The sequence below is a fragment of the Pelophylax lessonae genome (genome assembly GCF_965119305.1).
Source record: "Pelophylax lessonae genome assembly, chromosome: 1".
NCBI classification, from domain to species: domain Eukaryota; kingdom Metazoa; phylum Chordata; class Amphibia; order Anura; family Ranidae; genus Pelophylax; species Pelophylax lessonae.
The window spans coordinates 82,286,016-82,300,502 of NC_138768.1; the positions used below are offsets into that span (position 1 = coordinate 82,286,016).

General features: G+C 43.3%; 1 protein-coding gene across 1 annotated transcript in view; it reads right to left on the bottom strand.

Moving 5' to 3' along the window:
• Window positions 1-14,487, bottom strand: part of FYB1 (FYN binding protein 1) — a gene marked incomplete at its 3' end in the record, with an annotated part of 246,374 nt that overhangs the window by 78,701 nt on the left and 153,186 nt on the right. Inside the window, exon 4 of the mRNA XM_082275208.1 lies at window positions 3,024-3,064. Within this exon, the coding sequence (XP_082131334.1) occupies window positions 3,024-3,064 (41 nt within the window). The remainder of the gene's footprint in view (window positions 1-3,023; window positions 3,065-14,487) is intronic.

Here is a 14,487-nt window from a genome sequence, read left to right on the forward strand (position 1 = left end):
GGTTGTGAGGCCTGTTGGATGTACTGCCAAATTCTCTGAAACGCCTTTGGAGACAGCTTATGGTAGAGAAATGAACATTCAATTCACAGGAAAAAACTCTGGTGGACATTCCTGCAGTCAGCATGCCAATTGCACAATCCCTCAAAACTGGTGACATCTGTGGCATTGTGCTGTGTGATAAAACTGCACATTTTAGAGTGACCTTTATTGTGGCCAGCCTAAGGCACACCTGTGCAATACTCATCCTGTCTAATCAGCATCTTGATATGCCACACCTGTGAGATGGATGGATTATCTCAGCAAAGGAGAAGTGTTCACTAACACAGATTTAGACAGATTTGTGAACACTATTTGAGAGAAATAGGTCTTTTGTGTACATAGAAAAAGTCTTAGATCTTTGAGTTCAGCTCATGAAAAATGGGCAAAAACAAAAGTGTTGCGTTTATAATTTTATTCAGTGTATACGGAACAAAATCATAAGACTGATATTTTTTCTAGAGATTGTGACAACCTCAAAATAATTATTTAGGCATGGCCCTTTGATGATATGACGTGGTCATCAGTAACTCAGTGTTCTCTAAAGAATGCTAACTTTCTTTATTACTGAAGATATATATATTCCATAGGTGGGCCTGTGACTCTTAACTCAATGTAACCACTAAACATGACACTTAGCCTGAAACCAACCCCTAACATTACCTTAAAGTAAACTTGTGCTTCTCACACTACCTGTTAAAAAGTATTTCTGGTAGAAAGATTGGGCTTACCCACATCAGGAAACTAATAGAATGTTTGGAGTTTCACTTTGTCAAGTATCACCCCTTTGCATGTACCATGCAACCATTTGTTAATTTTACATTATGCTTTTTTTTATAAGTGCAGGAGGGTAAGGGATGCAGCACAAGGTTCAGAGTTTATTAGTATTTTCTTTTCTTTTTCTTTCTTTTGATCACCACTGGATACTTGTATGTCAATACAGCCAAAATCTTGAATGGAGAGCAGATATGGAGCTGTTTAGAGGAGTAACAAGTTGCTCTTTGCTCAAGTAACATACAGACATCTCCCATTCTTTGCAATCTCATGAGGGGTGCACTGTTCAATCCAGTGGTAGCCCAACAAATCAAACAGATGGCATTTCAAACAGTATGTTCTGATTTACATTGTATGTTTGCTGTTAACTCAGGGTACTGTGTTGGGTGACCAAATGTTGGAGCTGGTATGATTGAGACTAATTATTTATACCATGTGTAGCACCCTAGTAGGCTACTAGTGTTAGGTACATTTAGTTATTACCCTCCCTGTAGCCAGGGAGACCAGCAATCATTTAGTAGTGTCTGTTCTAGGTTATGCTGGTGCAGGCTCAGCTACTTTCCCCTGCATCCCACTGAGCTCTGTTATATAGTAGGAGGGAGAGATTGGACCGTGGCCTGCATATTCATGCCTCTTTAGCCAATCCCTGGTAAGGAGAGTGAGTGACCAGCAGGGGGTTGGGAGGGGTATAAATAGGCTGGGGCCTTCAACAGCTTCCTCTTGTTCCTTGGGGAGTAAGACCCAGCCTGAGGGCTGAGGCATCCCTGGGAGATCAGCTGCATCATGCAAGAATCCTTTTTGGGGTCCCAGCTCCTGCTTGGGCACTGGGACCTCAGGCCTAGCCTTCTGAACACATGCAAAAAGTTAATCTGAAGATCCAGGGCTCAGGCAAATAAGTACAGCAGCTGACTGATACTGCAGATGGCAACACAGCATTCAAGGCACAGTGAGTACTAGCATTTTGGACTTTAGAGATATTCCTATGCTTCAATTGGAAGAGTTTTTCACAGTACATCCAGGACAAAACTCCTGCTGAGGAATCCCTGTTTGGAACCAGTTTATCCTTCACTTTAAGCTCTGGTTTACACCGGTGCTTCTTTGAAATCAAGCTACTTCAGTGCAATTTCAAAGCTGCACATCAGTGCGATTTGCACTGCCGATTTCATTGCAGCTTGCGACTTCATTTAACAGAAGTCTATGCAAGTCATAATGAAATTGGTAAAAAGTAGTGCAGGAGCGCATGACAAGCTGCACCGATGTGAACAGGGGCTAAAGGGGGGGGGGGGGCATCACCCTGAAGGAGCAGATTAGCTATAGAGTCCTTAACCACAGTTTTGCTAGAAGTTTTCTTGGAGTATCGCATGGCTCATCCTCACCCTATCCAAGTTTTTTTTAGCAAATAAACTGCAAAACGACATGTACAGCCTGCTCTCTTGGTCGAGTAATTGTGAACTACCGTGTGCCAGGGTGCTGTGTGCCTATCAGCAAATGTAACGTGGGACCAAACAGCAAGACCAGTCCCAGGTTCTCGCTACATATACAGTACATATCTGGAACAGTGTTCAATCCAATTACAGCTCTGAATATATAAAAACAGGGCTTTTTTTCAGCGGTAACTTCGAGGACCCTCTAGCACTGAATGTATTTTAGCTCTGGGGTGTGCCTAAAGTAGTGATTGACCGATATCGGTTTTTCGTTGCCGATACCGATATTTTGGTCAATGCATATCGGTATTGGCCGAAATGTGCTGATATTTTCGTACATTTAAAAATTTGTTTTATTTTTATTTATTTTTTTTTCTTGACAGGTACTCTTCTGGAGGGATCTGGGGGGTCTAATGCTGTCATTTTATTTAATCTGGCACCAGTACCCGGAAGTGATGCCATGACATCACTTCCGGGTTTTTGCACGGAGACCCGATCAGAGCCGAATGTGGCTTTGATCGGGTCTTTGGCAGCCGTGCAGGCTGGTTGCCGGGTCTCCCGGTGGGACGGGAGACCCGAGCGAGCCACGGAAGGTGGTGGGGGGGAACGTCCCCTCCCGCTCCTTGTAATGACACCCGAGCGGCTTCTCAGTTGGGTCTATCAAATTCCATACAAATTTCTTAGTAGTGCAAAATGATACTTGGTTCCGTATTCTCTAAAAGGGGATGTACTGGAAGGTGGTAAACAATTAACCAATAATATCAGAAAAATGCTGTATAGCATACATACCCTCAACTACAACGTCATCATAATTATCATCATCAGGCATACTGTGGGAAAAAAAGGTACATTTTAGTTTATTAGCATCGCAATAACTAGAATCACAAAACTACACATAACTCCATGACTGAGGGGCAAAGACCAGAAGAGAATTCCTGACAACTGTAGCAGGAATGGAGCCGATTAAAAGAAAATTAAGACCTCATTTATGTGGGCGTATTTAGGGTACATTCGTGTGCAGGCCATCTTTGCCTGCATGGGGTGCACAGGTGTTCCATGCATCCACATGCAGGCAGTCCCATTTATGTCTATTGGGATGCAGCAGCTGAACAGACATGGCTACTGCTCCCAATTTGACATGCATGCAGGTGAGTGCATGTCCCTGACCGCAGACAGTGTGAGTATGGGGACACGTACTCCCATGTATGTCAAACTGGGAACAGTGGCTGTGTCCGAGCAGCTGCTGCATTCCAACAGACATAAATGAGACTGCCTGCGCGCGGATGCATGGAACACCTGTGCATATTGTGTGGGCAAAAATGGCCCTTTGCAATATGTATTCTTGAAGTGGAACTTATTGGCTAAAATTCAAAATGGGTGGACAGGCTGATTTTGAATGCACTTTGTTATTTATGAATCCCAATTCTGCCCAGTACACTTCTTAGTTTGTACTGTTTTAGCTGACTGGAACCATGGTATGAAGTGGAGGATCAGGCATCATTCATCACACTCAGTAGTGTGCCAAACGCTGAAGATTGTTTAACTATCATGGCTCTTCTAGGCAGTGAAGTGGAGACTCTACAGGCTTGGTTCAAGGATTTTGTCTACCTAGGCAAAGGTGCATTTTGCCCCCACCCCTCCTCTCCACCATCCTAATGTTTAATTTTGTTTATTAATTTTTATCTGTCTCCTCATATGCTTAAAACTTTTTTGGTTTAATGTTTATTTATTTTTAAATAACATTTATTGCAATCACATAGGGGACCAATAGCCCCTATGTGATAGCATATAGGTGACAGGTTTTCTTTATTGAAACACCCAGGGTCTATTAGACCCTGGGTGTCTCCTTTCTAATCCACTGCAGCTGATGGAACACAGACCATGTTCCATCAGCTGCTTCCCCCAGCACTGATCCCAAAGAATGACAGCTCTGGTCCAGGAAGTGACATCATACATGTCACTTCCTGGTCTGTGTACAGAAGGAAGACTGAGCAGATGGAGGTCCGCTGAGCTCCCACCACCCTTTACACCCGCCATGACCATACCAGGTCCGTAGGTGGGACAGTGGGGCCTGGTGAATATGGCGGTGGGTTCACGCAGTAGGGGGTAAAGGTGGCACATCACGGCATTGGTGGAAGTGATAGACGTCTTCACAACTGCTTGTATCACTTCCACATGAAAGCCGACAGTTGACTTTACTAAAGTACACACACTCCAGGCCGCTACAGCAGGCAGGAGTGTGTAAAAAAACATCTGCAGCTTTGTGAAAATCCGAATCCCCAGTGGTTGGGGATTCAGATTTTACTGCCCCCCCCCCCCCCCCCCGGCGCCCTAAGGCGGCTGCTTAAGCCGCCTTATGGTAGCTCTGGCCCAGAGACTGTAGGTTTTTATCAGCATGGTACCGACAACATTTTGCAGAGCTCAGGTAAGACAGTACATTGGGTAATCGCTGCACATGAAAGATAATTATAATGCTGTATGGTTATATTTAATGACTGGAGCAGTTCCCCATTTTAAAGCATTACCCTGCTTTATAATTAAAACAGGGTTCACTGCATTTTTATTTCTTCTTTCATTTTCTTAAGCATTCTTTACAAAATGTTTAGAATTTCTTATCTTTAGGAAAATGTAAGCCTTTTTTTGTGAAGAGCAAAATACTTCTGGATCTTAGGTGTACCATCTAAATGTGTGTACATGTAAATGCAATTAAAATTAGAGATACTGTAAGGCTGATGTGTCTGATTTTTTTCTAAAGGCTGCTCAAGTATTTCATATGGACAATAAATGTGACTAAGGTAAAACAGATGTCAACCCCTGAAAACACCATAGCAACTGCTACAACACCATAATCCTTTTACCAACTGTTCTAGAATAACTAGACGACACCATTCAGAATGGAAATTGGCCATAGCAGACATTAACATATAACCAATACAAAATATTCCTTTGAACAGAAGCATAATAATATCAATGTTAAACCATAGTCAAGGGTGCCGATCTTTGAAGGCACCGACGAAGCAAAATTTGTTTTTGTATACTTACAGGTCCCCAGCTGCAACACACCGAATCGGGGATCTCAACTCTTCACATTATCTGCAGATACCTCCATGTCCCAAATGCCCAGTTAACCCACCATTAACTTCAATTTTACAGAGGACCCCATATCATGGATGGGTCCCCACTATGTGATATCACTGTTACTTTTACCTCCAAAGATCTCAACCGCCAAGCCACTACGACTGCTGAGGAACACCAATCCAAACATCTGGGCAAAGAATCCAAACTTCTTTGTCCGTTGGGTTCAAACTGCATGGAATACACCCTAATCCCACCTAGACCACATGGAAGGCCCTCCTAATCCTTCAAGGCCACCAGTCCTGGTATGTAACCTTCTATCTCCTGATTGAGCTATATACCCTTTATCTGCCTGTTTACCTAGTCATGCCAGCCCTTTGTTTTTTTATTTATTTTTTTGCTTTGGGCCTATCTCTCTGCCAGTTACCCTACACTTTAATAAAGCCCAATTGACATCTCACACCTATATAGTCCAGTTTCTCCGAATGTTATGATTTGAGAGCAGTTTATGGGTACTGGCCACACCACTCATGATATCAGACTTGTACTGCAAAGGTTCAGAGGGGGTGTGTCTAAACAGTGCTGATTACTAAGAACATTGGGTCTAGCACTTGTGCTTTTGGACTGTACAGCCATATTTGGACACCAAGCACAACGGCTATAGCAGGAATTAAAAGTTTAAAACGTGGAGGTTGTTAGTACAAAATTTGACTCCATATCTATTCCTTTGATTTCGGTTGGGTTTTATAAAATATTGAAGATCTGGGTTAAAAGAGAAACATTATCAGGGCTCATGATTCATCTTTCCCTCCCTCACATAGAAATTCATCCCAAATACAAAAAAAAGATAATTGAAAGCTAGGTCCAGAAACCAATAGGCATTTATTCAGAATAAAGACAATAAACCAGCTAGCAAAATACTTTCTTGTTTTTAAAAAAAAGTAATGGACTCCAGAGAGAGAGTACAAATCATTAGAAGACCTCACTCGGAATTTGCAGTTCAGTTTTGGGCACCAATTCACAAAAGGATATTGGGGAACTGGAGAAAGTGCAGAGAAGGGCAACCAAACTGATAGGAGGCATGGAGGAGCTCAGCTATGAAGAAAGATTAGAGGAACAGAATTTATTCTCTCTTGAGAAAAGGCGATTAAGGCTGAGATGCGACTTTGCATATTCTATGGGCCAAATTACACTATAAATTGCACCAATGTAGTGCAGGGATCTTTTACAAAGTCACATTGATTAGAATGGGCACCAATAAAAATGAGAGTTCCCTTGTCATGCGAATCTGTGCGACCCAAGTCAAATCAGAAATCACACTAGTGTGAACCAGGCCTAAGAGCGGAATATGATCACCTTGTATAAATATATGTCAAACCCTCCGTACTATGGCTCAAAAACCTTAAAAGGTGTATATTGGTAAAATATCAATGAATACATTTATACAGTAAATAACACTAAACTATTGTGAATAAACTTCAGCTGCTATATTAGGGGGAACCCTTAGGCTTCATTCACATGTCAGCGCAGAGATTGCGGGCAGAATCACCGAGATTCTGCCCGCGATCTGAAAATCATTGCAAATCGCGGGACGCCTGAGCGTTGCCCGTGATTTGCAATAGCACCCCAAACGCTGTGCGATGTTGCCGTGATTTGCGCCTGCCGAATCGCGGCAACATCGCGCAAAAAAATCACGGGACGCATGACGCCCAAAAAAGGTACAAGAGCTTCTTTGGGGCGTCATGCGTCCCGCAATTTTTTGGCGCGATGTTACCGCGATTCGGCAGGCTCAAATCGCGGCAACATCGCACAGCGTTTGGGGTGCCATTGCAAATCAACGGTAACGCACAGGCGTCCCACGATTTGCAATGATTTCCGGATCGCGGGCAGAATCGCGGTGATTCTGCCCGCGATCGCTACGCTGACATGTGAATGAAGCCTTACACAAATATACCTCAATTTATACAGCACTGATAGTTAAAGCAAACACATGTGTAAACAATAAAATTGCTCCTAAAAAGAAAGTGATAAAAAATTGTGATGCAAAAGGCCTCCAAATATGATAAAGTCATAATCAAAAATCCATATAAACACCCCTTCGACAAGATTTGTGTATAGTCCGATGGTGTATTGTCCTAAAGTTTCTACCACCATAAGAATCTTTAATCAATATTTGATCACCTCTGTGTTTCTCATTTTTTGCGCTACGAACAAAATAAGACCAACAATTTTAAAAAAAACAAAACAATATTTTTTACTTTCTGCTATAAAACATATCCAATAAAAAAAAGGAAAAAATCTAATTTCTTCATAAATTTAGGCCAATATGTGTTCTGCTACATATTTTTGGTAAAAAAAATCCCAAAAAGCATATATTGATTGGTTTACGCAAAAGTTATAGCGTCTACAACCTATAGGATGTTTTTATTCATTTTTATTGATATTTTTACTAGTAATGGCAGCAATTAGAGCCTTATAGTGGGACTGCGATATTGTGGCAGACAGTAGAACACTAACTGACACTTTGGGGGACCAGTGACACTAAAACACGTAGTGATAAAAAACGTACACTGTCACTGTACTAATGACCCTAGCTGGGAAGGGATTAACACCAGGGGCAATCAAAGGGTCAACTGAGTGTCTAGCCAGTGTTTTACTACAGTGTGGGAGGGGCTTTTACTAGGGGATGACGTGGATCCCTGTTCCTGCTTTGCAGAGACACAGGATCCATGCCTTCCCTCCTGTCAGAATGGCTATCTCCCTTGTTTACATTGGCAGACCGCCGTTCTGTGTCTCTGCAGGGTGATCGGCAGGTGCCAGTGGATATCGAGTCCACAGCACCTGCTGATCGGCTCTCGCTGTGTATAACCACAGCGGGAGCATGCTGGTGGCAATGCACATTTGCGCTCCCTACCCAAAAGAGCCGAATCACGTATATGTAGCAGGATTTCCAGGCATTGAGCCTCATGTGGGTCTGCCATGGTCACCGGTAACACCATCAGCACATTTAAGCTGATTGCCCAAGTGTGAGATCTGAGACAATGAACAGTCCGGCATCTTTGGTTTGCTTTGTTTAGTTTATATGGGGATGGGAGAAGGGAATGAGTGGGATACTCCTCTGGCTCAACTAGGTACAAATTGGGACACTTGAGAACAAAATGCCTTTCAGCACTGACTTGACGCCAGCTGGGTGTCGACCAACGCTTGCTGGCGCTTGAAATCACTGACTTGCTGAACTGTCTTGAAAACTGACTTCTGACGCTCTGGTTAGCTCAAAAGTCTTTGACACTGCTCCCTCCAGCCCTCCCTGACTGAGGTAGCCTTTAGTAACACTGCTGCTGCAACTCTCAACACTGTACTTGCCTTTCCCCAGAGCAGTGCGCATGCGCCGCCGCCACTCGGAAAAGCCCGTACATGTTCGGCTATTCCCGGGCAGACGGCGCGTGCGCGGTGACGTGTTGGTGCCATTTTTAAATGAAAGGAGCCTCACCAAAAGGTAAGTGAGACTTCTCTGCAGCCCCTGCATCTCCTCAGGAGATACAGTGCTGCGGGCATGGTACAGGAGATTCTCCTGCACCATGCCCACAGCACTGCATCTCCTGTACTATGCCCGCAGCCCTGCATCTCCTGTACCATCTCCTGTACCATCTCCTGTGCCATGCCTGTACCATCTCCTGTGCCATGCCTGTACCATCTCCTGTGCCATGCCTGTACCATCTCCTATACCATGCCTGTACCATCTCCTGTTCCATGCCTGTACCATCACCTGTGCCATGCCTTTACCATCTCCTGTGCCATGCCTGTACCATCTTCTGTACCATGCCTGTACCATCTCCTGTACCATGCCTGTACCATCTCCTGTACCATGCCCACAGCCCTGCATCTCCTGTACCATGTCTGCAGCTCCTGCACCATGCCTGAAGCCCCTGTTTTGGGTCTTGTGGTGGTCCAGTTGGGTCAAGTAGCTGCTGCATTTCCCACCCTAGGCTTATACTCGAGTCAATAAGTTTTCCCAGTTTTTTTGTGGTAAAATTAGGTGCCTCGGCTTATATTTGGATCGGTTTATACTCGAGTATATACGGTACTTCTATTGAATAGTACTGTTGCAACATTTTCATTTCATCCTTAGCTACATCAATCTTCTGCAGTGCTAATCAGTGTATTCTGAGTCCCGGCTGTCAGAATACAATAGCATAGCAGAGAGGATTCCTCCATCCAGTTCGCAGACCAGCCTAACAATGGCTGCCCCCAAGTTTGCTTTAACCATTTTACAGAAAACGAAATGCATGCTTGTCTTTTTGTAGTTTCCTCTTATCTGATAGTGATTTAAACAATCTGTCAAAGTATTTCATCAGATGTTGCTTCATTCTGGTGCAGCCCTCAACGAGTTTGCATGCAAAGACTGACCTCTGTACTTCCACATTTTCTTACTTAAAGTAGCAGTAACCGATGGGTCAACTTTCCTGCCAGAACGGGTTCAAAAAGGTGTAAGTGGTATCATGTGGTGAGGTTGGCTGTACTCTTTCTCATAAATAAGAAGCACATTTTGGATTTAGTGAGTAAATGCCTCGTACAATAAAGGCTTATTTGCAACTATGTGCAACAAGAGTTATGCTGGCCATACACTTTACGAAAAATCGTTCAAACAAATTTTATAAAAATGAACACTCGGCCGTGAGAGCAAATGATAGAGCCATCATGTAATGACCGATAAATTGTTCAATAGACAAAAATGAATCCTTTTTTTGTTTATTTTTTCACATATACCTAGTGCACACAGTTTGGACGAAAAACACATTAACCTTTCAATTTATCGTTTGTTCGGCAGAAAATTTCCAAACTTGTCCTTCATTTTTTGTCTCAAAAACATCACAACCGATAACTGATTCGCGCTCATAAACTGGGCGAAAAACAAATGAACTGTCCAAATGACAGAATTTCGGCCGATTTTTCGTATAGTGTATGGCCAGCATTATTTTACACATGTGTGATACCATTCCTGCATGGGTGTGAATAGGCCCTTAAAGTTTCCCTTTAAGATCAGACTACTGAACTGCAACATAGATGTGAACCAGCCACATAGGAAAGAACAGGATTTCTACTTGAAATGTGTTTTATGCAGTAAAATTCAAGTGTTGTACTGCAGAAAAACAGACCAGTGTCAATAGGCCCCAACAGGGCATCTGTCAAATACAGTTACCAAGTATGCATTTCTATAGCCAAACAATAGGTCTCAGTACAAAAAAAAAAAAAAAAATAGTGATGAAAATTTCACCCAGTATGCAGCAATAGTATATAAATTGCTTTTTATTTTATGTGCTATTTTTTTTTTTTTTCATTTTCCATGTTTACATGTGGATCAAGCTGTCCAGAGAAAGTGATAGTGATAGGGGGTGGGACACAGCCTAGGGTGCTTACAACACTTGCCTTATTACCAAGGTTGAAATCTGTTCAAATAATACCCCTGGCACTGTTGTTTATAGTGTTAACCCTCGGCATTTTACACATAGAGCAAAAGAAAATAAACATTCCCCAAAAAACTATGTGTTAAAACTTGTTAGAATTCATACATCTGCTCTTGCAGTTTACAACAATCAAGACTGCTGGCTTCTGTCTTCTCAGTACTGTTTTTTTTTCCTCTTCTTGAAGTCTGGTCTTCACAGGAAAGAGGTAACAGTTGACAGTGCAGTCTGGAGTCAGCCTGTTAGTTTGGAGGAAGGAGGAGATGGGAAGTACCTTGCAGTAACAGTGTAACACTGTGCATTGTTACTGTAATGCAGATCTTTATTTTGACCACAGGATGGCAGTGTTCAGGAACTCTGTGCATTGTAAGTCCCAATACAGGAGTGAAGAGGCCGCTGGGACAGTTTAGCTGAGATCAAAGTATACAGTCCAGGAGCAATTGCCAGGGGGTGGGAGCATATAAAATAAAAACCCTGGGAACACTGGGGGGTGGAGGAGCGATAGAAAGACTTGCCGCTGGAAGGATATGTATTGGGCAACTGTGTAAAACCACGTGGGACTAGACCAGGTTAAGCCCGAAAGCCACGAGTGACATTGGGAAGCTGGGAAACCTGAGGATTCAGACTGGTGGAGACCTGTTTGCTGCTGGATTTGGAGGTCATCTTTATCATGGCAGCCACATCTTCAAAGAACAAAGGGGGCTCATAAGCCGAATGCTCATCACCACACTCTTCTTTGCATAGGGGCCAGGTGAAAGGGTTCCAAACCCACTTTACTCAACTCTTGTAGCAAGCGTGTATGCTGTTCAAGCCACTTCAAGTTTAAGGACACTGTGTAGTACAGGCCTCTGCAATCAATACAAGTTCAATAGCCCATCCATTGCCATAGTCTTCCATTTTTATGCAATCAACACATGTGCCAGCGCCCATCCATTGCTGCGGTCTATCATTCTTAACCGCTACTACGAATACTGCCTGCAGGTTTTCTGGCTGAGTTACCCTATCCCCTGCTAGGCAGAACTCTGTACCTCCTTTAGCACACGTTCAAGACATCTAAGGAGGGAATTAGCCGCTCAAGTTTAATTTCTCTATTTAAAGGGACCTACATCATACAATTCCTCCCCCTATTTTCTTAAGGTGATCTTTCCCACCAGTTTAGGCAATACTACATCTCAAAAAAAAAAATAAATAAATCATTCTGTTTTTTTATTACCTTAAAAGGACTTCACTCTTCACTGCACACCAACTTAAGGGCTCCAACAAAGTCGGCAGAAAAATCCATTACAAGTGTTGTTGGGTTGTAGATTTGATAAATCTCCTGGAGCTTAAATGTGGTCCCTTCTGACTGAGGGACTACAAGTGAGCTAGCCTTGTGTTTTATTTAGTCTTCTTTGCTCACTATGGGGAACATCTCTCAGTCTGAGTCATTTACTTCCTGCAGGACAGGTATCTTAAAGTGGAGTTGTACTGTGTTGCATTGTTCCTCTGCTATACTAACTCACTTGTTGATTGCTTCAGCTAACTGTTTTCTGTGCCTGTCATGCTATTCATTGATCCTAATACAATCTAATCATTTATTTCATAATTGTGTGCATATTTTTCCTTTGTGTGACAGCAAGGAAGCTACCTGGCCAAGGTAGTTTGGTGGTGTCAGCAGAGGTGGTGCTCTGCCTAGGGCTCAGTGATGAACAGAGAACCCAAGTATTCTAGCGGCTTCTGTGGGGGCAGCGCTACACTACCACAGGTAGGGAGATGCAGCTCTTGTCCCTGCATGCAAAGGTGGCATCATAGGATGTTGAAAGAGAAATAACCTACCCTGAAACAGTAAACCTGGGGCAGTGTTCATGGCATCAGCTTAAACTGGAACATAGGTAAGGATTAAAAGATAAAGAAGCGGCATACTCAGTAAATTAATAAATTAGCTGCTGAAAGTGTTTAAAATACTGAGGGTGTAATATCACTTGCATTGACAATAAGTTGGAGGTGTTTTTGATGCTCTTGTAGCACCCTCCTAGTTTAGAATAGGCTGCTAGGCAAATTTAGTTTAGATCCACTGTAATCAGTGAAACAAGGGTTGGATTGCTTCTGGCTGCTCGGTTACTTCCCTGTCTTCTAGAGATTTCTAGTGGGAGTGAGGATAGAGTCTGCAGCTTGCATATTTGTCTCTCCAGCCAATCCTTAGGGAGGTGTGGCAAGAAGGTAGGGGAAGAGCCCATAAATTGGCCAAGGTCTGAGCAGCAGGAGAGAGAGTTCCTGGGTCCAGTTTTGCAGGAGGAGATCCCTGTTGAGGGGCTCTGTTTCTTTGGGCAGAAACTTGGGAGAAAGGCAGCCTGAAGACACCAAGGTCCTAGCTAGGCCTAGCCGGGGGCGGGGGGGTTCGGGGGGGCTATTTGCAAGTCCAGTCCAAGGATCCAGCTGGGTCAGGAGTGAGCTCACGGGATAGAGCCTGGAAGAATCTGTGGGAGAGAGCCCAAGTTGCCCAGAGGTGGTGTAAGTCTACCCTCACTAGGAAGGGCCTGGTGGATATCGGCAAGAGGCAACTGATGATCCTGCGGCTAAGTGATAAAAAAGACCCCAGTGCTGCAAGTGTGACAGTGTGATGCTTTGAAACTCTGGGAGGATTACAGGTCACAGACAGCTTAGAGATCCTGTGCGACATTACTTTGAGAAAGTGCAGCCGGAAGCCATGTAGTACAGGCAGTAGTTGTGCAGTACAGCCTGGAGTTGTGCAAAACCACCAGGAGTTGTGCAGAGCAGCAAAAAAAAAAAAACAAACAAACAAAAAAAAACCCAGAAAACTTAAAAAAAAAAAAAACAAGAGGGGAAAAAGAGCACTGTAATTGCACTCAAAATGCATAAAAAAATCACTGGTACGCATCAAAAAACATGCATGCAGAAATGCATCCAGACTGCGTTTCTGTGGTGTGAAATGGCTGGCCCTGAAGGGAATTTAATAACATTGGAACAGACAGAATCTGGGGCAGCTGTGCATTACATGCAATCAGCGTCTAGATTTAAATTTCAAATTCTAGCCCTCATTCAAGCCGTTGCGGCTTTGAAGTTGTGCTATTTCACCACAATTTCATCAGTGCGATTTGCACTGCCGAATTCATTGCAGCTTGCAACTTCTTTTAACAGGTGTCTATTTAAGTCGCAATGATATTGGCAAAAAGTAGTGCAGGAACCTCTTTCAGAATCACTGTGACATGAGCCGTGGTCGATATGAACGGTTCCACTGCCAGCAATGGGGTGTGAATTTTCATGTAATTTGAAACTGTCAAATCACATGACAAGTCGCACCAGTGTGAACAGGGGCTAAAACAAATGAAATGAGGCTAAAAGCTGATTGGTTGCTATGCACAGCTGCACCAGATTCTGTCTGCTCCCGTTTTAGTAAATTCCCCCCCCCCCCCCGCTAAAGTCATGGCAAGCTTAGATAGATGGGGAATAAATTGGAAGTGGATACGTTTTTGAATAATTGTACATTCTTGTAGAAAAAGAGCCTTGCCATAGCACTCTGCAAACACGTTAATGATTAATTGATAGTTTGGAACACATTTGTGGTGTGCTTGCATTGACTTGAATGGTGGTGTTTGGCTAAATATTTCAGCAAGATCAAGATCAATTCAAAGGGGTGGATTTACTAAAGGCAAGTGCAAGTTGCTCCAGAGGTCAGTAAATGAGATAGAGCTTCACTTCACAAACCATACCCAATC